The 25,424-nt window shown below is 41.7% G+C and overlaps 1 protein-coding gene across 1 annotated transcript in view; it reads left to right on the top strand.

The window, feature by feature from the left end:
• The first annotated feature begins 3,459 nt into the window (after nucleotides 1-3,459).
• The window catches only part of LOC124798966, a 232,317-nt gene continuing 210,352 nt past the window's right edge, over nucleotides 3,460-25,424 (top strand). Inside the window, exon 1 of the mRNA XM_047262501.1 lies at nucleotides 3,460-3,587. Within this exon, the coding sequence (XP_047118457.1) occupies nucleotides 3,499-3,587 (89 nt within the window). The 5' untranslated portion in view covers nucleotides 3,460-3,498. The remainder of the gene's footprint in view (nucleotides 3,588-25,424) is intronic.

Raw genomic sequence — 25,424 nt, 5'->3', positions numbered from 1 at the left:
ACTGCGCACAGAAACAAGGGACACATATATCTTTCCGCGGGACATCGGATTTCCCTTGTTTTATTATGGTGATCGTTTCTCCCCGTGGAGGTCGGTGTCAACAAAATATTTTCGCATTCGGGGGAGAAAGTTGGTGATGGAAATTTCGTGAGAAGATTCCGCCGCAACGAAAATCCCCTTTGTTTTAATGGTGTCCATCCCAAATCCTGTCCGTTGCACTCGCTCTCCTACTTCCTATAATGCAAAACGTGGTGCTGCTCTTTGAACTTAGTCGATGTTCTATGTTAATCCTCTCTGGTGAGGAACGCAGACCACGCAGCATACTCCAAAAAGAGGACGAACAAGCGTAGTGTAGGCAGTCTCTTTAGTAGATCTGTTGCATCTTGTAAGTGTTCTACCAATAAATTGCAGTCTTTGATTCCCCTTCGCCACAACATTTTCTTTGCGTTCTTTCCAATTTAAGGAGTTTTAAACTGTATTTAGTTGAATTTACAGCCTCTAGATTTGAGTGATTCATCATGTACCTGAAGTTTAATCGATTTGTTTTAGCACTCATGTGGATGAGCTCACTCTCTTCATTGTTTAGGGTCAATTGCCAATTTTCTCGCATACAGTCATATTTTAAAAATCGTTTTGCAATTTGTTTTGATTTCCTTATGAGTTTGACGATAAACAACAGCGCCATCTGCGAGCAACCTAAGATGGCTGCTCATATTGCCTCCTAAATGGTTTATATAGATAAGGACAACAGGGGGCCCATAACACTACCTTGGGGCACGCCAGAAATCACTTATATTTTACTCGATGACTTTCCGTCAATTACTACGAAGTGTGACCTCTCCGACAGGAAATGACGAATCCAGTTACATAACTGAGACGATTTTCCATAAGCACTCAATTTCATTACAAGCCGCTTGTGTGGCACAGTATCAAAAGCCTTTTGGAAATCTAGAAATATAGAATCAGTTTGAAAACCCTTGTCGTTGGCACTCAACACTTCGTGTGTGTAAAAATAGCTAATTGTTTTTGTCCTTCCATCTAAACCTCAAAGAAGTTCGCTAATGCAACTAGAGAGATTAGCGCTGATGGAAAGAAGGGGTATTGCGAATATGTGGTTTCGTCACAGCCTGGGGAATAGTTTCCAGAATGAACTTTTACTCTGAAGCGGAGTGTCCGTTGACAAGAAACTCCTTTTGTCCAGGAGTACCAGCCAAGCAAGTTACACAGGAGAACATCCGTACAGTTTGGACGGTAGGGGATAAGGTGCTGGCGAAAGAACAGCTGTGAGGCCGGGTCTTCCGTCGTTCTTGGGTAACTCAGTTCGTAGTGCCTTTGCCCGGCAAAGGTTCCGGTTTCGAGTCCCGGACCGGTACACAATTTTGATCCGCCGGGAAGTTTCGTTCGATCGTTGTTTGCAGACGCACGGTGATTGAATTGAAAAATAATGTCGTGAATCTGTGTCCCTTTGAAGCGTAGCACACCATTCAACAGAAGTTACTTACCCTCCCGTAATAATGTGTAACTTACTTCATGAAGTCAGAGAGTGAGGGAGGGAAGAGGTTTTTTTATACATCGAAAATTATAGGTGGTGATGTCCTCACGGTAATCATACTACGTATTAATTAACAACTTAGGACAGTGAGACCTGTGAAAAAAACGTGAAAATACACGCGAGTGTCTTTAAAGCGGCGTATTTTATTCATTACTAGTGTGCATATGAACGAAGGATAGCTCATCAGGAGTTTTCACACGAGGGAAAGGCCTGGTTCTGAATTTTCTTCTGCTTCCCTTCATACTGAATGTAAAAAGAGGTTTCAACGCTACCTCGTTATTCACTCACATGGACTGCGGGTGTGTAGGGTACGTGATTGCGGTTGTAAACAAAATGGTCACGAGTGATGCTGAAACATCCCCGTAGAAAAATTAATGAATTACTGTGCTGATAAACCTCTTACGTTATTTGATTTTAAACAACTGAGCAAAACTCAACGTACTCAGACATTTCTCTCTTCGCTTATTCTGATCAACACTAAACTGACTCACAATATTTTTTAGCGCAACGTAATCTGACTTTCAACAATCCCTACAAAAGAATGGCCCTGACTAACAATAAGCTATACCTTTCATGAATCACTTACCTCACAAAAATCTTCGTTACTCAAACTACAAAAATCTTCGTTACTCAAACTACTGCAATACAGCGAGCGCCAATATTGCCAGCTAAATAAAAGATTCTAACTACTGAAGGCACTGACTACTGATATGCATAGTTAGCAAATGAAACATTTTGATAGAGAACAAACAATGTATTTACCTTAATATTCAAAAGTCTGTATATAATTTCATGATATACAGTATGACAAATTTACTCTTCTGATGGACGCACGTCCAGATCGTCCGTTCTGAAAATTCTGCCATCTCTCTCCCCACATCCACGACTGATGGCGGCTCACCTCCAACTGCGCAACGCTATACGCTGTTCACATCCAGCTGCCCAACACTACAATAGCGAATATTTCAACAATGCCAACCAGCCACAGACTGCACACAGCACAGTCAGTGAGTTTCATACAAAGCGCTACTTGGCGTTACCAACATAAAAACCTAAACAGCCTACTTACAATGCTGAAGGGTATTCAACGTTACTTACATTTGATGTGTGATTATCTATTCATAAGACCCGTTGTTTTAGTTTCCTGTTATTACAATTAACAAATCCTATAGGATCATTTTGGATGATGTGGCACCAGCCGTTTTCTGTCTAGATGAACGACGCCATTTACACGGTCTGTACGAAACATGTTCCACGCACAGCCTGCACTGAGCTTTTGTCATGACTATAAGTTTCAGTCAACCTCTGCAAATCGAGGTTTCTGATGCGGTCACATGCTAAATATTTTGTTCGTGGAAATAAATTAAACACTGTAAATGGTGTTCAAGATTGGGCTAATCATATCTTTGATAGGGTTTGTAGTGCCTCTAGAATGCTAGCACAGTAATATACAGTTTATTGGCGTACCGTATTTTGTATTGAAATGAGTTTAATCCATTTCGAACTGCGGAAGAAGACTGAAAGGAGTAGAATATGGGATTCTACACTCTTCTTGGTCCTAGGGCAGATTAATAATTCACATAAATTTACGTATGTTCATGTGGAAAACTGAAACACTCCGTTTAATAAGTAACGAAGTTCTTAGCTAACAGGAGCACCTTTTTTTTTTTTACTGCCCATTTCTAAAGGGTAATGGCGAAAAGAGCCGTAGTGCCATTCTGTAAAAGCAGAAGATAAGCGAGCATTAATGGAGTTAAGCCATATGTCAAAAATAAGCCATACGTCATAATTAATAACGCGACGTCCCTGATAAGACAGGAGGCTACGAAAAAAACGCTGATAAGAGAAGTGGGACGTAACGAGTGGAGGCCTCGGTCTGTGCACCACGCAGACGGCCGCTGCTGCGACGCTTTGTTAGGACTACCAGTCTGGGAGGACGCCTCGACATGGGGGCGATCATGGCACGTCGGGGAGCCGTGCCAATGGACGGCGGCGACGCTGGTGCAGGCGGCGACGCGGCGTTCCACACGCACGTGTAAGTCTCGGTCCGCAGTCAGTTTCATACAATACTCCCTTACTTCGGGCCCAATCTGAGAACAGGGACTTGAGCTGATGATATGTACATCTATAAAGTGTTTGCAATCAGCGTTAGCATCGTGCTATATATAGCCATTCGACCATGCCGACTCACTAAAACCTTTCTCGGCCTTATTCGCAATTACGAGGTGAATCACAATTTCTATGCATACTGTATGAACCTGTGTCGCCGGAATGCATTCAATTTATTTTCTTGTTATCTGCGTCGACAGTTCTATAATATTTTAGAAATGACGGCTTTTTCCGCTTTGGCCAATATTAAACATGTTTACTTATTTACGATAACTATTTCGGCTGTCGTGACAGTCTCGTGTAGCAGCTGTAACAACATAAATTGCTAAACGACCATTTCAGTTTTAGGGAAACACTGTTCCCAAAACTCTGTGAGTCCGTCAATGATTTAAGAGAACGTAGTTCTCGCGTCAACCGCGCGAACGTACTTTGTATGCTTCGTAGAACAGAAATCGTCGTTGTCTACCCGAAAGGACGTAGCACTTCATTAAATACAAGATTGTGTCAGACCAAGTCGTTAAGAACGAATTCACTCAACATATTGCAGAAAATAATTGCAAGCAATGTCTAAGACATTGGGTTAAGATGTAGACGTAGTATTGTGCTAAAATACTTATTCTGCGTAATTTTCTGGCTTTAAGTGAAGTGCTGTGTCTTTCTGTAGAATATTTTAAGAAATACAACAAACAGTCACTTTTTTATGTATTTGTATTTATGCCAGTAGGCGTTCCGGGCTATTGCCTATCTTCAATGTATATATAAATCTTAAGTTAGTAAATCGTTAAAAACATCGATTGCAATTTGAATGCTACATCTGCCCTGTGCAAAACACCTATTGTGTCAAACTACTGCACTTCGGAAGTTGCATATGTTCAATATATTGCTCGTCAGCTCTACTTTCTACACTGTTTGTTTTTGCTCCAATTTTCCGCATATATTATGGTGGCACAAACACTTCTCCTTTGTATCGTACACACACAAAAACAGCGTAGTATCCGCCATGTTGCCGGCTGACGTGTTTGTTTACGTCGGAAAATTACATCTGAGGTGAATGAACTATGCTTGGATACTACTAAAGTCAGTTTGGTGTTACATTAAATATTTTTAATTTAAGATTCTGTGTCACTAAAAAACTGAAACTGCTTAGCATTAATATAAAAGGATAAATTAATCCCTCTATATAGACGACGAGGAGCCCTACAATGCATACAAAAAATATTAACATGGTTGACACGAGAATTATATCCTCTTAGGAGGAACGAATATGCATTGTTGCCCTTCAGTGAGGTGGGAAATGGTACAACTAAAAAAAAATTGTTACAGCTGTTACTTCAGACTGGTTCAGTAGCTGATATCGCGATTCTAAATAAATAGACAGGTGGAAAAAACTGCCATTCTTAGATTACCGATTAGGGTTTCGATGCTTTCCCTAAGTCACTTCAGGTAACTGCCACGTTTGATTTCTGAAACTAGATAACAGCCTATTCACTTCTTTATACTTGTCTAAGATGCACTTGTGCTCAGTTAACAATATGTTTCTACACTACACAAGCTATCACGCTGCTACGAGCTGCAGATTTCCACCCCCCCCCCCCCCCCTCCTTCTCCCCGGCCTACCACTGAGAGCCACCTAGGCCGGGTTCTGAATGTTTACCTCTGCATTGCGGGGAGCTCATTTACTATGTAAATTAATAACTCTTACCAAGTTTTTCCTGTTCAAAGCCTCCTCTGTACAGTTACTTGATTACATTTACCCATCAATTATTCTGTAGTTGTTACTACGTAATTATTTTCCGATTGCTCCATCCCATGATTTACTCAAACAGTCTCATCACACATTCCAGAAGGCTCCTATCGATGGTGTGATACGCATAGCTCGAAGCATGAAATAATGAACAAATTAATAGTGCAGTCTTGTGAAGAATGAGGGTTTATCCGTATTGCCGCAACGACCTGCTCGATAAGCGATAGTTAATTTCGGAATATTGTCAGTATCGACCTTTATAAAGTGCGTACGCAGTTAATATACATAAATGTTTTTCGTACATTCAGCGTCAGTCAGTCGAAGCAGTTGAACATTGTGAAATTCGAACTGACGACTCTCAAAACACTTAAAAGCGAGAAACCTCGACTATCAGCCTCACAACGACCACTTCCTCTCATGAAACTAACGCGCAACCAACGTACAGTACTTACCCAGACGAGAGCAGTACTCAGTGGATCGAAAACGATTTCGTGTCTTTCTAAACATAAAACTAAAAAAAAGTCTTTTGCGTTGCTCCATTCAAACTAGAATTTTGAATGTTCTTGAAACAACTTTTTATCTAGGAATTTAATGTTGTTAAATAAAGAAAACTAAAGAAATGCAGCATCTTTCCTGAGCTAGTACCAAAACAGCTGCTTCAAAAAAACTTAAGTACTATATGTCCTCAAATTCCCTTCGCTACAGGCTGTGGCAAAGAAGTCATATTGAGTGATAGCCTGTCATTCCACCAGGTGAAGTCCATAGTTCGTCACAATCGTAACTCAGATTGTATCCCTCGCCTCTGGCGAATTTATTTATGACGACTGAAGCGAGTACTTACGTTCCGAATAAAACATTCTATTTGTTCTCCAAAGTTTTCACGGAATGTAAGAGTCCGTAGCTGCGGCGCAACTAGTGTAGATTGACAAGTAAGCTGACGGGTAACAAAGGAAACACTCGAAAAAGCATTCCCTTAAGGTACAAACTGATACTTACAAAGGACACATAAATAATTCTTTATAGACATTGAAGGTGAACGCTTTCCTACATCTTACACTTTATCAATAATAGATAAGTGTTAGTTCTCATAATATATAATTTGAACAAAAGAAGATACCACATTTCATTAAAAAAGTGTTTTTCGCGTAAGGGGAAATAGCTTTCTAGGAATGTTGGTTAAAACTGCGATGACATCCATGCTTTACAACTTAATGTTGGCTGCAGCTTTTATTGCGGCTGCTAGAAGGTAATTCTATGCTGTGAAGTACATCATTACTTCTCAACGACGAATAGCCTACCAGGCACAATGGAATCTGGTGCTATTTTCTTCCTTGGCCTCTACATTAGACCCTGTAATATTTCAAAAGTGATCGAAATTTTGTAACGGTTTTTGATAACTGTTTCGGGAGACCCTAGTTATCTTGTGTGTATATCATGGTAACATTTCTGATTACCGAAACTAGTTTCTTTAAATTCGTCAGTTTTGTAAGTATAGCATCATCGCCAAGGATTCACCACTCTATTCCTCTCCACAAGAGAACACTTATGGTTTTAATAAATACATATGATACATTAACAAGCCATACCGGCTTCAGTGTGATGCCATATAAAGTTACATACATTAACTAACCCAAACAAAACAAAAAATCACTGATCCTGTTGAGTACTTTCTTTCGATGTACCGAACCAAGTACAGTTTCAGCTGTTCTCCCATTACCTCCACACGTCAAATCAGGCGTATAATTTGGCGGTTTGTGCCGCTAGACGCTTCTCTATATCGTGTAGCCGTGCACTATCACGTGGTAATAATACAAAGAAATTTGATTTGCGAAGGATCATCGCCAGATGCAATCAGAACTACTCTAATATAGAAGTAAATGATTAGTCTCTAAAAATTATTCATCTTAACAGAACGCTAGAGAAAAACATACCTTTCTATTATTTTTCCGTCTTCAATATTGGACCTGGACAAAAAAATGTAATTTGGGTGACTCACTTAATGCTGTTATATGCACATCATTCCTAATCTTTATTTATCAAATAATAGTAACGTTTATATAGACGAGTGCGCTGATTTTGTATTTTCCTACTAGGTGCCTGATGTTGATATCAGAGCTACGAAATAGATTTTGATGATAAAGGGTCATCAAACTAAGTTACTTCGAATAATTTCAAAACGGAGAATAAATAGTTAACCACGCAATAATACACCATCTGACGTCTCCATCTGGTCATCAAAATGAAAAATGAAAGAAAAGATAACACCTTCGGGCACAGCAGAAGCAAGCTAAAATTATCTATACCGTGAAAGGCCGCTCACTTCACTTTATCGAGTCGTCTCGATCATACCAGGGGTTGTACAATGTCTTTTATACAAACAGCCGCAAGAAAGTGGTTAGGTGTAACATCACAGCCTCTGTGGCCGTAACTTGCTTTCAGTAGACGAGTGTGTGGGTGCGTGAGAACTAGCCGGTACAGTGTTACCATGCTGGACATCGATGCACATATGTAGAGGAGATGCTGTGTTAGAAGTAACATTGTATTTAAGAATATTGAATCTATCTTGAATCTGCATCGCAGTGGATTGTGGAAACGCAGCCGGTTTTTGTTGTGATTCTAAATGAAATGGGCTTCGGCTAGATGCCATTACATTTATAGTTACTAATATTTAGTCTGTTTCATTTGTCCTGGGAAAATCATTGTATGTGGCGAATTCCTTGCATAATAGGTCTTCTAAGGAATCTGTTTCTGGCTTATTTAGTTCCAATATTCAGATACACTGAATGATCTCCAGATAGAGATGGAGATAGGTACCAGACTACCAGTTAAGTGGCCACTAAATCGCAGTGGATAAAGGTGCATGTCTGTTTATCCGTGGGGTTGGGTTGTTTTGGAGGAGGGGACCAGACAGCGAGGTCATCGGTCTCATCGGACTCATCGGATTAGAAAAGGAAGTCGGCCGTGTCCTTTCGAAGGAACCATCCCGGCATTTGCCTGGAGCGATTAAGGGAAATCACTGAAAACCTAAATCAGGATGGCCGGACACGGGATTGAACCGTCGTCCTCCCGAATGCGAGTCCAGTGTTTTATCCATGGAAACACAAATTACGTATGTTACCAGTATTCGAGACGGCTTGGAGATCTTTGAACAGACTAGACAATGTTTGGAGGCCCTTGAAAGGTTGCTGTAATATACGTTTTGAAGGGTTTATATCATCCTATGACACAACCAAGTGGTTAACAGTTTTTAAAAGTTCACCGTGACACGAAGATAATGTGCCAGTCTAGAATTTATCATGTAATTAGTAAAAAACGAAACATTTTCGGACAAATGTTAACAAGACGCTCTTCCTTGTTTCAATGGGAGGAAAACCGTTCCCAAAGTCAGTAAAATTATTTGCAATAGCCCAGTAAGTTTAGTATTCTACAGTAATGATCTCACATACTGTTTTCGGCATAGTCTTAGCACCTTTTATTCCACAGTTTGTTACCAAATTAATTATTCTTCTTAAACTCAAAATGTGTGTTATTTATCGTGTCAGATGCGAACCTGTCATGAGATATATGTGAATTTTTTTCGTTCGACCAGCTTTTGGTACACCTCTACAGCTAAACGTAAACGACTTGTAGCCCTTTTTTACGTACTTATTTTCTTCATCTTTTACAAAGTGTTACTCAATTCGACGACATAGTTTCAAATGAAATAATCATATCAATATTTCTCAGAAAGAAGCATGGGAGAAAGCTGAGCAATTATTGTAGTCCTTCCATGTACTACGTTCGTGAAAAACAGAGATGTTTCACTTCATTTACCGCTACTTTAAGCAAATTATTACATTGAAAGCAAATTCCTCACTGAATCGTTTGCTCAGTTGTTTCGAGACATAGTGATCGCTTTTCATCCTTTTCATTCGTACATTGTATAGAAAACTTGAATTCAATAACTACAACGATATTTTTACCAGACCAGTCCCTTCTTTGGTTTCATCAACGCATCCTTCTTCGCTGTATTGAAGTAAGGAGTGTCTAAAATTGTGAAGTTCCTATATCCTAACTTGCCTGATACTCATCTGCTCATATTGTAGCTGGTAGCAGTAAGGAAGTTCATCACGGCCTCTGCGGAGGCACACACAGAGATACGGCTGTGGTACAGCCGCACAGCTCCCATGTTGACCCCCAGATACGTAATGATCGCAGTGTTACGTCAGCGTTGAGTTTGTATCGCTAAACTTCCTTGCCCTTTCGCCTACGGTAACGGAACGATACTAGGCAATCAGAGAACCGTACATTCTCTCCTTTATTTTTCTGGATATATTGTCAACAAGTAAATGGTTCTCAATTAATACGCTGTGGCCGCTTCCGCAGTTCAGTGCTGCGCAGTATTGACACGGAAGTTCTTGAACACGGCCTTACGCATACGTCCTGCATCAAAACTAAAGAGAAAGTAATTACCTCGTTTGTGTTGTGGGTAGTGCAAGCTGAAGCCCTACCGGAAACATACTGCCGACGGCAGATGTGGCTGAGTTCACGGCGTGTGCGGATGGAAGGACACGAAACAGTGTTGTTTCTTCTTCTGGTCTCCAGCCCGAAATATTGGTTTCGTGCAGCTCCCCTCGGTAATTTAGGCTGTGCCCTCTACATCTCTGCTTAACTAGTGCGTATCCATTACCATATTGACGATTCCTAGACGTCTCAGCGTGCTCTACAAACCGACCCATCCTTCAGTCGATCTGTGCCATAAAGTCTACCTACTTTCGTCATTGAAGATTACTTTGCTGTCCAGATACTAAAATTTTGCTGTTTCTTTCAGTATGTGACTTCCTGATTTATTTCCCCCGGTACCATCTGAGTTGATCTGACTACATATTACCCTTGTTTTTCTTTTATTTATATTCATCTTATAAGCTGTTTTGAAGGCATATTTTGTGCTTCCTTTCTAAGCACGTAATACAGCAGCAGTCTTCGATACATCAACTCCAAGAGGTGGCAAAGGACTTCGAAGACCAGCTCATCGGAATGAAAATCAACCAGAGTAAAATAGAGCGAGTGGAATTCAGACGCATCAGTCGATGCTGACGGAATTAGCTTAGTAAATGAGTCACTAAACGTAGATGATCAGTTTTTCTATTTGGGCAGCAAGATAAATGACGACCGCCGAATTAGGGAGGTATAAAATGCAGACTGGCAAGAGCAAGATGGCATTTGTGAAGGAAAAGTAATTTGGTAACATCTAATATAAATTTTTTGGAGTGTGATCTCATATGGAAGCCAATCGTGTGTGGTAAGCAGTTGGAACAGTAATGGGATAGAACATCTCGGAATGTATTGTAAGAGAATATCAAAGATTAGATGGATAGGTCGATTAACTTATGAGTAGGTACTGCATCGATTTGAGAGGGAAGAAATATATGAAACAACTTGATTACAGAACGGATCTGTTGGTAGGACTTATCCTGAAGCTTCAGGAAATTGTCATTGCGGTAACGGAGGGAGCTGTGTGCGCAAAAATTGCTGAGGGACACCGTGGCTTGACTACAGTAACGAAGTTCGGATAATGTAAGGTGCAGTAATCAATCATAAACGAAGAGACTGCACAGGGTAGACGAGCGTGAAGAACTTCATCAATGGAGTCGACGCGCACACTCGCACATTAACTTTCTTCTGGGACGATTGACAGTATTGTTCCATTCTTCTGGTGTGCAGAACTTTATGATTCGTCACTACCAAGTAGGAAACCTCGATGAAACTCGAACTTCACATGGAAATAACTGCCACAGTATAGTACAGAAGGTAACTGAAGTAAATACGCAGTGAGACAAACAGAAATGACACATTTATTCAAAGTCAATAATTATGGTCCCATGGACACTACATGGTTCTTAATAGTGTGTCTGATCACCACGGACGGCAGTGCATGCTCTGCGACATGTTGTCATGCTGTCCATAAGGTCGGTAAGGAGTTCTTGTGGCAGTGCGTTCCATTCCTCCGAATGAGCTGTTGACAACTGCTGGATGGTCGTTGGTGCACGTATCCGCAAAGCATCCTACCCGCAGTCGATGGGATTTAAGTCGGGGCAACGGGTGGCCCATTCCGTTCACCAAATATCCTCTCGTTACAAGAGCTGCTCCACCTTCGCTGTTAAATGCGCTCGAGCACTTTCGACCACAAAAATGAAATCAAGGCCGAATGCAATCATGCATCCCTCAAAAGACACCCCTGGAGGGGGGATGGAGGGGGGGGGGGGAGGTAAAGGAATACGTGTCATAAAGACGTCATGTCTAGTCACCAATAATGATAAATGTTAGGAATCGTTGATGGTGTTCACGAGCTAGATGATGACGAGCAAGCAGACAAGCACATATAATGCCCCCTCATATTAGTGATTTTGGCATAGAGCATGCTGTACCTATACCCCGATTTTTGAACCATCCCCATTGCATGCAAATGTCGCACGACGGTGGAATGATTATTGTTCCTTCATCACATTTACCAGTTCTCGACTACTCTAACGTGGACTAATGGTTTTAAACTATTTTCATCAAAACCCGCAGGTTTTCTTCAACGTGGAGAGTCACTAATGTCAAAACGACGCTCCTTAAAACGAGAAACCATTTTATTGCCAGTGGCCTCATGTGCAAATGTTTCTGGCTGCATCTGTTACTGTCACACCTGCACTGAGAGCAAACAGAACAACATTTCGGAGATGTTTCGATTTCTCCACTTGGCACTCCATTTTCTAGCGTTCACAGCTCCACTCACTACCTCCAAATGACAAAATGACGGTATATAAAATCAAATAGCAACACTGAATTACAAACAAAATATGAGAATCGATAAATAAAGCTATTGCGACCGGAATAGCAAGATGCGAGCTAACTCAAAAACGTAATATTTACTTTACAGAATCGTCATCGCATTCCGAGAGACTGATTTGGAAAATACACTGAAGAGCCAAAAAAACTGGTATAGACATGCGTATTCAAACACACAGATACGTAAAAAGGCAGAATACGGCGCTGCGGTCGGCAACGCCTGTATAAGACAAGTGTCTGGCGTAGTTGCTAGATCGGCTACTGCTGCTACAATGGCAGTTTATCAATATTTAAGTGAGTTTGAACGTGGTCTTATAGTCGGCGCACAAGCGATGGGACACAGCATATCCGATGTAGCGATGAAGTGGGGATTTTCCCGTACGACTATTTCACGGGCGTACCGTGAATACCAGGAATCCGGTAAAACATCAAATCTCCGACATCACTGCGGCCGCAAAAAGATCCTGCAAGAACGGGACCAACGACGACTGAAGAGAGCCATTCAACGTGACAGAAGTGCAGTCCTTCCGCAAATTGCTGCAGTTTTCAATACTGGCCGATCAACAAGTGTCAGCGTGCGAATCATCCAACGAAACATCTTCGGTATGGGCTTTCTGAGACGAACACCCACTCGTGTGCCTTGCTGACTGCATGACACAAAGCGTTACGTCTCGCCTGGGCCTGTCAGTACCGACATTGGATTGATGACTGGAAACATGTTGCCTGGTCGGGCGTGTCTCGTTTCGTATTGTATCGAGTGGATGGACGTGTACGGGTATGGAGACAACCTCATGAATCCGTGGACTCATGTCAGCTGGGAACTGTTTAGAATGTTGGAGGCTCTGAAATGGTGTGGGGCGTGTACAGTTGAAGGGATATGGGACTCCAGATACGTCTAGATACGACTGTGACGGGTGACGCGTGCGTAAGCATCCTGTCTGATCACCTGCATCCATTCATGTCTACTGTGCATTCCGATGGACTTGGGCAATTTCAGCAGGACAATACGACACCCCACACGCCCAGAATTGCTACAGAGTGGATCCAGGAACACTCTTCTGAGATTAAATACTTCCGCTGGCCACCAAACTCCCCAGATATGAACATCATTGAGCATATCTGGGATGCTTTGCAACGCGCTGTTCGAAAGAGATCTCCACTCCTCTTGCGGATTTATGGACAGCTCTGCAGGATTCATGGTGTCAGTTCCTTCCAGCTCTACTTCAGACATCAGTCGAGTGCTTTCCACGTCGTGTCCCGGCACTTTTGCGTGGTCACGCGTGTCCTGCATATTAGGAAGGTGTACCAGTTTCTTTGGCTCTTCACTGAGGAAAAACATAAACCAAAATGGCTGTACATGGCCTTTCCCTAAGATGTGAAGGAAGATGGTTTCCTGTGGGACACACGGTTCTCTCGCTGAGGCAGCAACGCTCGGAGTGGTCTGCGCGAGCTGACGCACTGCGCGTCCAGCAGTGGGTGGGTCAGCTGCCGAGGCGCTGTGCGTGCAGAGTGGAGCGCACCTGGGCCGGCCAGAACAGGTTCCCGCCGGCTCCCAATTGCCACCGCTGGCTGCGGCCTGTCCCGCTCCGCTCGCGGCCCTGCCCTCCACCGGCCAAGGAAGGACACTTGTCTCGTCAGTGGGCAGTGGCCAGTGGCCAGACTCCGGACGACAAGAATCCGGATTCGCCAACAGGTGCTGTTCTCCAGCCAAGGTCGTTTTGCTCGTGAGAAGGGATCTGGCAAAATACTACTCTGGCAGCGACAAGCCTTTTTAAAGTTATATCACGTTAGTCGCATTCCGTGAATCCCGCAAGAGTGGTCTGTGAGATGTGCAAACCTGTCAAAGATACTCATTTTATTTAAGTGCCCGATACAATGAAATATTCCATTCATATACTGTTCAGGTTTGAAACTCTCAGACACCATATAAAGTGGTTCCTACCCTTGTAAAGTTCAGAAACGCTTATCACGGAATGGCCTGTAAGTGTCTCTTAGAAATCATGAAACAAAACTAGTGCAATTATCAGCGATAAACTAAATGGATCAAAGTCTTCGGAAAAATTCAGGGGAGAAATTTTGCAACATTGCTCTAAACAGTCTGAAACAACTTAATAAACTGTCTTAGTAACTTTTCAATTGTCTAATAGGACATAGTGGTTCTGTGTCAGGATTTTTCAAATAGCACAAAAAGAAATAAACAGAAGGGAAAAAAATTACGTGGATAGCAACAACTCGGCACTCAAAAATCTAAAACGTAAATACTGGTAAATCGAGTGAGTAGCCCATTTAAGATATTTAGGCGAAACCTTTTAGGAGACTGGCCTGGAAAAGACTGGTTACGAAATTTATTTTCACAGAGTAGAAACTGCTATTATTCATCAAAAAAGTTCTAAATGTAACAAAATTTAATATCACAATACACCAAACTGAGTCACAACAACATAGCCGTCAAAATAGTGTGGCTGAAATACTCGTTTTTAAACAGAAAGACAGACGCCGAAGAGATCCCAATGAGAGATCGGAAAGTGGACACGAAAAAGTGAGGTCATGATTATGCTGAAAAAGTAACATGCAAACTGAACGAATAGAGAATTTGAAAGCCACAGCACCATTTATTGAAATATTAAGAAACGCAGGCTGAAATTCTGTGCGTACATTTAAAGAATGAAACCAACTAGACTAACTACATATATTGTGGAATTCTACGAAACTCGCACTGAAGCTAAAATTTAAACAATGAAACTAACATGGACACAATGAAGGCTAAAAGAAAATTGTTAAAATGCCCCGTGCTGTTTATCGCATGTCCAGTAAGGCCCAAATGTTAATAATAATAATAATAAATTCATTCATCCGTTTCACACATGGTATTGGATTCAGATCGTCGATTTAGATATTACACATATGAACCAGTAGATCTTAAAAGGGCATAAGTCCGCAAGCCGCAACTTTAGGAAAATTAAAAAAAAAAAACTCTTTCGCAAAAAGAATTGCTACAATACAGACGTTACTTTTCTTCGTAGTTACGTGTTGCGAAAAGACATATTCTACCATATTTTCACAAAAAATACATTTATGTGCAACACTTGTCTTCATAAGGTTTGATGTAATGCCTTTAATCAGCTTCTTCTACGTTATTAGTTGATCACTCACACACATCGTCATAGAAGGGTGTAATAAACTGTCCCGGAATATACTGCTCGATTTTTCTAATGTCCTCCACTTTTTTGGAGTTAATCGGACAATTCTTCAGCTACGTCTTTTCTTTAGGAAATAGCATATTTTCACATTTTGCCAACTTAAAACTATTTGATCTTAATCCGTCGTTAGTGATAAGTTTTCAGCACTCCCTTGTTGTGCTTGTTGCTTTCAAACATGTAGTATTTTGATATACCGAGCTGTAATTATTCTTCTTCAGGAATATCCGTCCATGCATATTCAGCAGATAAAAAATTTTTGTCTTATAAAATTTCTTCCAGCTTTTGAAATCAACTGAAAAAAATTTCCTTTCCTCCACAGTTTTAACACTGTAGTTTGTGTTAGTCCTTTGATTTTGCACCATTTTTATCAGATTTTGATTAGAAGAATTTTTTATGCTTTTACGTTTTTAGAAACTATTTCCTCCTGCAAATCAAAGTCGGGATCAATCTTCCTGGAGCTGATAAATATACCCTAACTAAAATAAAAATAACTATAATAGCTGCAAGGAATTAAAGGATTGACAGGAGTCTCCCGGATTATCACATGAGAGCACTAATGTAGTTGTTCTGAATAAGGCATCAGCTCATGGACTGATGCCCCTTTTCCAAACATATGAACCCCCCCTCCCCCGTGGGGCTCGCCACTCTGGCAGGTTTGTGCTTGGCTACCACAGAGCCCCAGGCTTTTCAGCATTTTTTCCATTCCGTGCTGCATGTCTATCCTGTTGCTGTTCTTTTTCCCCTCTCTTGGGGAATATGTTTGGGACATTATTGGGAATGTTCTGCTTTCTGTCACTGACAAGCGAATAGTATCACCTCTGTTTTTCGCTCTCTTTTCCTTTCTTTGTTTCCCTCCTCCTCTCGTTCTTCCGCTTCGGCGTTTGAGGATCCTCTTTTTTTTCTTCTTCCTCCCTGTGCGCTCCTGAAGGCCAGCCCACGCATCTTCACGCATAGCAGATGACTGGGTAACGCGTAATTCCCAGCACCAGGTCGACAGGTAGGGTTTGCATGTACACCCTGGTACAGGTCAGGCCCAGGAAGACGTGATTGCCTGAGCTGTAACCTTCCCAAACTGCCAATTGGTCCCTCCGTCAGGTGTGACCTGAGGTGTGAACAATCGCCTGAAGTGGGTGCGCCACCTTGTGAAGGGGGCCCCCAGTTGGAAGGAGCTTGCCATCGGAGACGATGGAAATCATGGGGGATTTCCTCGCTATGAGTCCCAGTCATCGTCTACAATACGTAAACGCAAGGAGGCCAATGTTTCAAAAACCTTTCCTGCTGCACCACGGTTCCTCGTGGTCTCATGTACTGAAGACGGTCAGTCCTTCGCCATGGTAAATCCGTTTATTTTTCAGAAAAGTGTAGATTCAGTTGCTGGCCGTGTGAAATCCTGCTCTCGTTTATGGAATGGCACTCTGCTTTTGGAGACCACTTCTGATACTGTCGACCGCGTTTTACTTTTTATCCGCCGAAGCAATATGGCAAAGGCCATTTAATTTTTATTTTATTTTTGGGCCTCCATTTCTGTAAGGGGTTTTTTAGCCCTTTTTCCATGTGCCTGTTTTTAGCTGTCTCCTATTTTGCCCATTGGGACTGTCGTATAGAGGTTTAACTCCTCTCTGTGTTCGTGTTCTACACTTTTGACTTGGGCGCTGTGATTCCAGCTGTTTTTTCCGCCCTAAAACAAAATATACGGATTTTTCAAGCCATTGGAACTATGATAATATGCAATAGCTTGGTTGGTAGTCATGAACGTGTTCAACTCCTAAGCTCATTTTCTTAAAAAAATGTGACTGATGTCCTTTCCAAAACAACTGGTTCAGTTATGTCTTCAGATGCCCTCGTGGTAGTCCAACTCCACCGTAACCTCGAAGTGCATAAAGTGATTGAGAACAGAACTATATCGAAAATCGATAGTACTCATGTGAGTGTAAAATACGCCAACTGTGGGCATTCGGTGCAAATTGTACTCAGTTTTCTTTTGGCAGGCATGAAAATTCCGTTACAATATGTTTCGCCTTCATACTGGTTGCACTCAGGAACTGGCATACTTTATACTTACAGTAGCACAAGAATGTCAATGTGGGCTACAGGCCTGACTGCAGCTATAGTGAGCAGCCTTTCTTCATCACGTCGTAAGAAGGGGGAGGGTGACGCCCCCTCCCCCAGCTGCATTTTACCACTGTGAAAAATCCCGGTTAGTCACTAGATAGCAAGCTGTGTGGACCTGGGAGCGTCCCCGAAGGACTGGAACGAGCAAAATTCTCCGCGTCCATCCGCGGTTGAACCCGTGACCTCCAGGACAGAGTCCAGTGCTCTACCCGCTGGACCACCACTGGCACTTACGTTGTTATATAAAGGTAAAACGTTAAGAGCTCTAGTAAAAACAAATTACAGCGCTGTAACACACCCGCATATTGCAAGAATCTCATTCGCTGGTGGCCCAGAAGGATTTCAACTAGTGACAGCGGCTCCTCGCTGTATTTCACAACGCTCATACGTTTTTACTACCGCTCATAAGTTTTTAGGCGTATATAACAACAGGAACGTTCTTTTGCTTCAACATGTGATAATGGAATATCTCGTATGAATCTGGGAAACACTGGATTTTACGCTTTGAAATAAGGTACTGGAAATAAAACCCAAAATACAGACAGTGGACGGATTTTTATTCGTAAAAGTCTTCCATTATCTCTGAGTGGCATAATAAACCATCGCAAATTAATTAAAAATTCTGAAACATTAAATTTAATAATTTCTGTGGAGATTGCCGTCAGTGGAGTAGGAGGTTTTCCCAACTGACTTTAATTCAGTCCTCCACCACATTAGGGTACATAACATTTAGTATGCACTGGAAGATAGGTAGTTGAATACATTTTTAAGCAGACTGTTTTCGGTTCTACTGTTAGAACCACATATTTCGCTATTTTTTTTTTTTTAAGAACAGAGAAATTATATTTACGGTTAAGTGCAAGAAATACAAAGTTTTTTGAACAGGTCGCTGCACGATATTTCAGAATTTGCACCAAATGTAATTCCCATAATGATCTTCTGTTTCCTGAAAACATTCTCTAAGTCGAATTTCCCCAAAACGATTTCTTGACTCATTAGTGATCGGAAATACGCAGAATAAGCTAGTTTTTCCTTTTGTAAATTACTTATAGCGGTATCGTAACAGTAGCTCAAATAAGGTGCATCATTAATTCGAGGCAGTGGATTATCGAATGAAGGCTATGGCCTGTTTATGATTTCAAGAACTTAACACTTTCTACTTATCGTATTTTATTGTTAGAGAAACTTATTCTTGTAGCTTCTCCTGTGAGAAGTACTGAACTTTATGTACAGTGTCTTGACCAAATTCAATAATATATTTGACTTGACCATTTGTTGACGTTTTCAATCATTTTGGTTACTTCTTCAGTAAAGAGTCTCGTACTATTTTTTTATTCCTACACATGCAAAGTCTGGAAAAAGTGATATTCTGCAACTATGAACGGAAGAGCGTTGTTATAATTCAGCAGCTGAGGACCCGAAGTAGAGCCCTGTGACACAGCGTGATTGGCTGCTTCAAACTTGATGGCATTTAACGTTTAACAGCCAGCTTACACCTACCTGTAGGTAACCTATATGATACTAGAAATAAAAAGAAGCTAAGCTTCTCAAAGATGATTTGCATTTAGTCGGAATCATAGTGACTTCTTGCAAAAACCGACACAGAGAATGGGTATTTTGTTCAGTAACGTACATGGCGGAAAATAGATTCATTTTCAGGGCTTCAGTTGACTATCAAAGTAGTACTGTCACGTCAAAGTGACAGAAATGCGTAGATCTAAACTTGGCTGCTTTTCTTTTGTACATGGAATCGCAGTCAATAAGCTCAGCGAACAAACTATTAATCCCACGTTAAAAGAACAACGTTGGTGCTTTGGAGAGTTTTAGCTGGAATATAACTGTTATTAGAAATGTGATCAACTGACGCACACTGTAAGTCATTGCAGTGTAGTGTAGTGTAGTGTAGAGTGTGTGTGTGTGTGTGTGTGTGTGTGTGTGTGTGTGTGTGTGTGTGTGTTCCAGTGATTATATCGAGAATGAATACCTTCTCCCAAAGTAACGACCGTGTACACACGTCTGCATACATACGTTACCAGTTTCACGAACATTACGCACTAACGCTCCCCATACTAACCCCACAGACAATATCTGGGACTACTTCGAACAGTGGCTGATACATAGCAATGAACATCCCCGCAGTTTGGTAACTCTTTGGGATCTAGTCAACAGTGAGTGGGTTTAGCTGGACGTGGCACACCCGGAGAAATTTATCGACCCGCCCTCTACGCTCAACTGACTGCATAATCAATACTAAATATGATGTTAAACGGCGGCTTAACTGTTAAAGTGTGGAATTATTTCAGACAGACTAGCTGCCCACATGACTTACCATGGGAGAAAAATAAGAAACAGACCGCCACCAGCTAATTAGTTAGTCTCGATATAAAATGGCGAATAGCTCAGATTCGAAAGACCTACAATCTTAAAGAACTTCATCTGTGATACCCTGATCTCCTGTGGGGGTATATCTGTTTCTTACGATCTGCTTTTCTCCGTGTCCTAATTTTTCGACTGTCATAACGGCTTCAGACCGTAAATAACTGATTTTACTGCGACATAAATACGTGGTTTTACATCTAAAGCGCCAGCATCCCAATTTATCATACTCGGTGAGATGTTCTCAGCAGTGTACGCGCCCGGAGATTAAGACCGCCCGCTCTATGCCGTTAGGCACGTGGACCACTCGTCGCCAGTAAACATCATTCCGGCACACGTGCTGGGCGCGCCGGAACAGAAGCGGCAGCTAGACGCCGATTAAAAATACGCGCCACGAAGGGCCAATAAAAATTCCCGTGCCGACTACGTCCACGACTCAATGGATCACGTCAGCTAGGTTAACTGGACCTGGGCAGGAAAAGCCCACCTCCTTTCTTCGGAAGCGGCAAGTGGCGTATTTTCGAATTCGTCGAGGAATGCTGCTGCTTTGTGTGTCACCGTCTGACTGCAGTGATTTCTCATATTATCGCCGCGTAGGAAGCTGGCTACGTATGGTAGTGTTCGCGGTCTGCGCACAGTGGTATTAACTACATACGGGGTGTTAAAAAAGTCTCTCCGCGGTGCCGTATGATTGTTAGCCGCGCGTGCCGTATGATTGTCCGCCTGCCTGGGTTACTTCCAAGTGGACCCTCCCAACATTCCCCTGTTCCCTTCATCTCAGCCAGCGTCAGTAGTATCGTTGGTGCGTGTCGTTACGTGTTGACGTCAACGTTTAAGTTTAGTTCCTATGTTCGTTTGTTTCGTTTTTGTCACTGTTAAAATGCTAACACTTGAAGAACGTGTGTTTTTAGTCGAACAAGTGTTCAAAGCTGGCGGTAAATACACAACTTCAGTTCGTCAAACATTTAGTTCATTTTTCCCGGAGACAACACTCCCACATGGCGATACTGTGCGAGATTTGATTAACAAATTTCGAAATACGGGTTCAGTGACAGATGCACCGAGAAGTGGTCGTACTAGCGTTTTGCCTGAGGATAAACTACTCGGTATTTCCGATAAAATGTCCAGGAGTCCGAACAAGTCAGTACGAAAACTCGCCCAGGAAGTCGATGTTAGTGTCGGAGCGACCCACACAGCTGTAATAAAAAAATTAGAACTTTTCCCGTACAAAGTGACAGTCGTGCAAGAACTGAAAAATACTGATCATGGCGAGTGACTGCATTATTGTCAATGGTTCAAAAATTTCGTTCAACAAAATGGAAGGGATATTCTTAATGAAATGTTTTTCATTGATGAGGGTTGGTTTCATTTATTCGGGTACATGAACTTGCAAAATACTCCATTGTGTATTCATGAGGAACCACTTCATTCTGTGAAAATAGGAGCTTGGATTACAATTTCTAGACGTCGGATTGTGGGTCCCATATTTTCCAACGAGACAATAAACGCAAAACTATACTGCAGTGATGTTCTGTACCCATTCATAGAAGAACTTGGGTTAAGTGAAGTACTGAACGGTTATTTTCAGCAAGATGGTGCAACCGCGCATACAGCTCCCGTTTCGATATTACTGCTTGCTGATGTTTTTGGTGATGGCATAATTTCACAGGGACTTTGGCCTCCACGATCGCCTGACCTAACACCACCTGACTTTTTCTTCTGGGGTGCAGAGAAAGCAACTGTCTATAAAAACCGCCGAAAATCCATCGATGAATTGAAAAGTTCAATATCCACTTTCACTGCTTCTGTTACAGAAGAAATGTTCCAGCATGTGTCTGGTAACATGACTAGACGAATTGCATTGTGTGTTCAACAACAGGGAGGACATTTTCAACATATAATGTGAAAATTTGTAAGTAAAAATGAATATTCAATAAATTAATAACTTGTATTTCACTGAGTTTCATTTCGGTATATCCACTGCGGCATACGGCACGCGCGACTTACAATCATACGGCACTGTAGAGAGACTTTTTGAACACCCCGTAGAAAATTTTACGCGGACAACAATTAGTTTATTATTTTAGTTGTTTTATACTGTCTATAGTCAGCGACAAATATCTCTATAAAACCCACTGTGTGCGTTTATATACGTTGTACTTTGTCGATTTCAACCAAATTTAGTAAACGTATCACTTAGTCTATGAAAAAAGCTCTGTAGGAATAGGAACCACGTCTTTCTCCTAGCTGTGAGGGTGAAAAGGGATTGACGTAGTAACCTTGAAAGGGTACAGTGCCGCCCGACATTGAAGATAGGTACAACATACTTCATTATTTTGTCAGAACAACACATTTTTTTTGTAAAATAACTCAATTTCAATTAATACAGCGAAGCCGGATACCAGTGTGGGAAAGAATGACAATTTATTTATTTAATTGATCACATGTGCACTCCCACAAAGTAAATCCCTACATCCAGTTTGGTGAGATCTGTGAAATGAATGAATGTATGGTCGTCTGCTAACCGCAGATAGAGAATGTGAATATATGATCATCTTTGAGTCGATCCTTTGGCCACCTTTGGTGGAACCAAAGAGATGAAATTTGCCTGAGCATTGAGCGCCTGAAATGTGGCTGACCAATGCGGTAGAAAGGTGCTCCCCCCACTTCAGCAGAGGTGCGAGAGGACCTGAAGAACGGCCATGTTTCAGCACTCTGCCGCTGGATCCTGCGCTGCTAAGCCCTGTTTTAGTTGTGCTCCGTAATGACGAAAGAGTGGAGACATGGTATGCATGTGGAATATTTAAGAGTAGTTTGAAATATTAATTTCTCTATTTCAGAAACTTTTGTGGGGAGAATCAAATGTCAGGCAGGTAATATTAATGGGACTGTAGTAATCTTTGGAAGTGACCAACGGTCACAATGAAACCACGTGTAGCAATAAGTTGAAATACTTCCGTGTGCTTAAGTTAAGCTGAATTACTAGCGAGTGTACAATAAGTTGAAATATTTAAGAAACAGCGTGTGTACCATAAGTTGAAATATTTAAGAAATGGCGTGTGCAGGACTTGAAATTAGAGACGAGTACTTGCACGTGGTGAGTACTGTGTGAGTCTCAAACTGTGTATGAGACAAAAGATAAAGAGAAGTACTCGTTCATGGTATCAGTTGAGGACTCGCGTGTGTGATGAATACGTTCTTAATATTACTTTGCGTGATATGATTCCGTGTGACGCTAGATTCAAACTCTGAGAGAGAAGCAAGGTGAGTCGGCCGTCTATCCAGCAACGCCACTTGGCTTGCATTGCACAGGAAGACGTGCATATATCTCCAGAGTTCCTAGTAGGAAAGTAGAATTACAAAGTGGGGCAGTGTCGTGTGAAACTGGGATAAATATTGATTGAAGTGGGAAAGCTGAATGTTGTGACTATTCCCTGTGTAGTATTTCACATTGTACTGTGGTGTATGTCATGTACTTTGGGTATGTGTGGTTTGCATGGGAGAGTAGCGAGGTAGTTTCAAAAGATTAGTGGGTTATGCTTGTTCCTTCTGTACCGCTCGGTCTGGAGGAAAGTTTCGTGATGTTGATTGTGAGAGTCGAAGTGTGAGGTATAATAAAAGATCCACCATCCTATCCAGAAAGTGCACTGTAGCGTTAAATAATTACGAGACCATAATATAGAGATTCACCAATGTAAAGTCATGCCCACTGGGCGGAATTTCTCATGTGTTAGGTTATAGAATTTGTGTGTTTAGGTTAGAGAATTTATCGGAATAAATAAGATAGTGAAAAGAAAAAGATTGGTGGACTTTTCCTTCGAATTGTATGTTCTCATAATGTCCCGAATTTATAATGTGTGCGCCATTCATATTCAGTGCGGTGGCCACGTGTAGACAAAAGCCGTTAAATAAAAAAGGAAAGAAAATGTGGTATTGCCAGTGCGTAGTGTACTGTCAGAGTTCTGTAAATTACTGATAGTCAGATGCGTGTTTCCGTTGCGTATTATTCATACAGGAGGATAATTTGTAACTTAATTGTGAGTACGAGAGTTCATGTTACTCGATAAATAAGAATGAATCCACTCGCTTGGCAGACCACTCATCTTGCAGGCCTGACTGCTTGATGCCATAGTATGAGCAAGGCATGTGGGTGCCTCTCAACCTAACTCAGGAACGTTTGCAGCATTTTCAACCAAATATTGTACATACATGACGCATATATATGCATGAAAATACTATGGGCTACTACTACACCAAGGGGTGAGAATGGAAGTGAGAAGCCGGGAAATGTGAAAAAACTCTGTAACGACCAATGTTGGTATCGAGGTCGCTGGGCAGGTCAGTGTCAGTCCCGAAGACGTTTCACCCTCCCTATTCTTTATCCGTTGCTACGCCAAATTATATAATGAACCTTCGACTGGGAACTTTCAGACTCCTGGCTAGTCACAACATATGGCCCTAGGCCCTGATAAGACTCAAATGATCATAATCAAACATAAGTACATTACTCGAAGACTCCATCTACTCTATTTGGCTAGAAGATGTTTCCCCCGCATTGAGACAGTGTTATCGCCCAACCAAGCAATAACCCAACGTTCATTGACAGCCACAGACCGATTAACTTCATCAACGTCCTTTGCAAACTGAAAAGATAGCATTCCAACGATTATGATCGGTTCTCGAATCACAGGTTCTTCCGTTACAGTATATTTTCAGGAGATGGTGCTCCACAGCTGGTAAATGCTTCAAAAAAGTCGTAATAACCGCCTCAAGCTACTGATAAATTTCTTTATTTAACAATCAGTTTCGGTCGATAGACCACCACCAGGTTCTTAAAAGCATTTACGGCATCATATTACGCGAATATAAAAAAATTGACAAATTCGTTGTTTTATTACCTGTCGTCAGTGTTGTCACCGAATGGTTGGAATGGTTGGAATGGCTCTAAGAACTATGGGACTTAACACCTGAGACTTAGAACTACTTAAACCTAACTAACCCAAGGACATCACGCGCATCCAAGCCCGAGGCAGGATTCGAACCTGCGACCGTAGCAGCAGCGCGGTTCCAGACTGAAGCGCCTAGAACCGCTCGGCCACAGCGGCCGGCGTTGTCACATAGTAATATAAATAACACCGTCAATGTATTAACTGTGCAAGACGGTGCACTCCATGTTAAATCAGCAATCGACGTTAACGTTATGAAGCACTCTGAAGATGATTTGATAATTGTTTAAATTTCTGGATGGCGTCGCTAATTCTAGATGAATTCTCTCTTGATAGAGGGACTGGTGGCTCTGTTTAGTCTCTTAAATCCCAACCAACCGATGTTTCACCACAAGGAGCGGAGTGTGGGTGAAGGTCACAGTGTTAAATATCAGCATCTCTCTCTAACGCCTGAAGTAATTTCTATCGTTCTTGGTACTCGTAGCACTTGTTACCTGGACAAAACGTCTGTGACTGCAGAACATCCCAAGCACACCTAACATCCCAAGCACACCTATAACTGGGGATGGGCG

This window comes from Schistocerca piceifrons, chromosome 5 (assembly GCF_021461385.2).
Source record: "Schistocerca piceifrons isolate TAMUIC-IGC-003096 chromosome 5, iqSchPice1.1, whole genome shotgun sequence".
NCBI lineage: Eukaryota > Metazoa > Arthropoda > Insecta > Orthoptera > Acrididae > Schistocerca > Schistocerca piceifrons.
The sequence above is the reverse complement of the archived record's forward strand: the minus strand, read 5'-3'. Positions and strand labels throughout refer to the sequence as shown.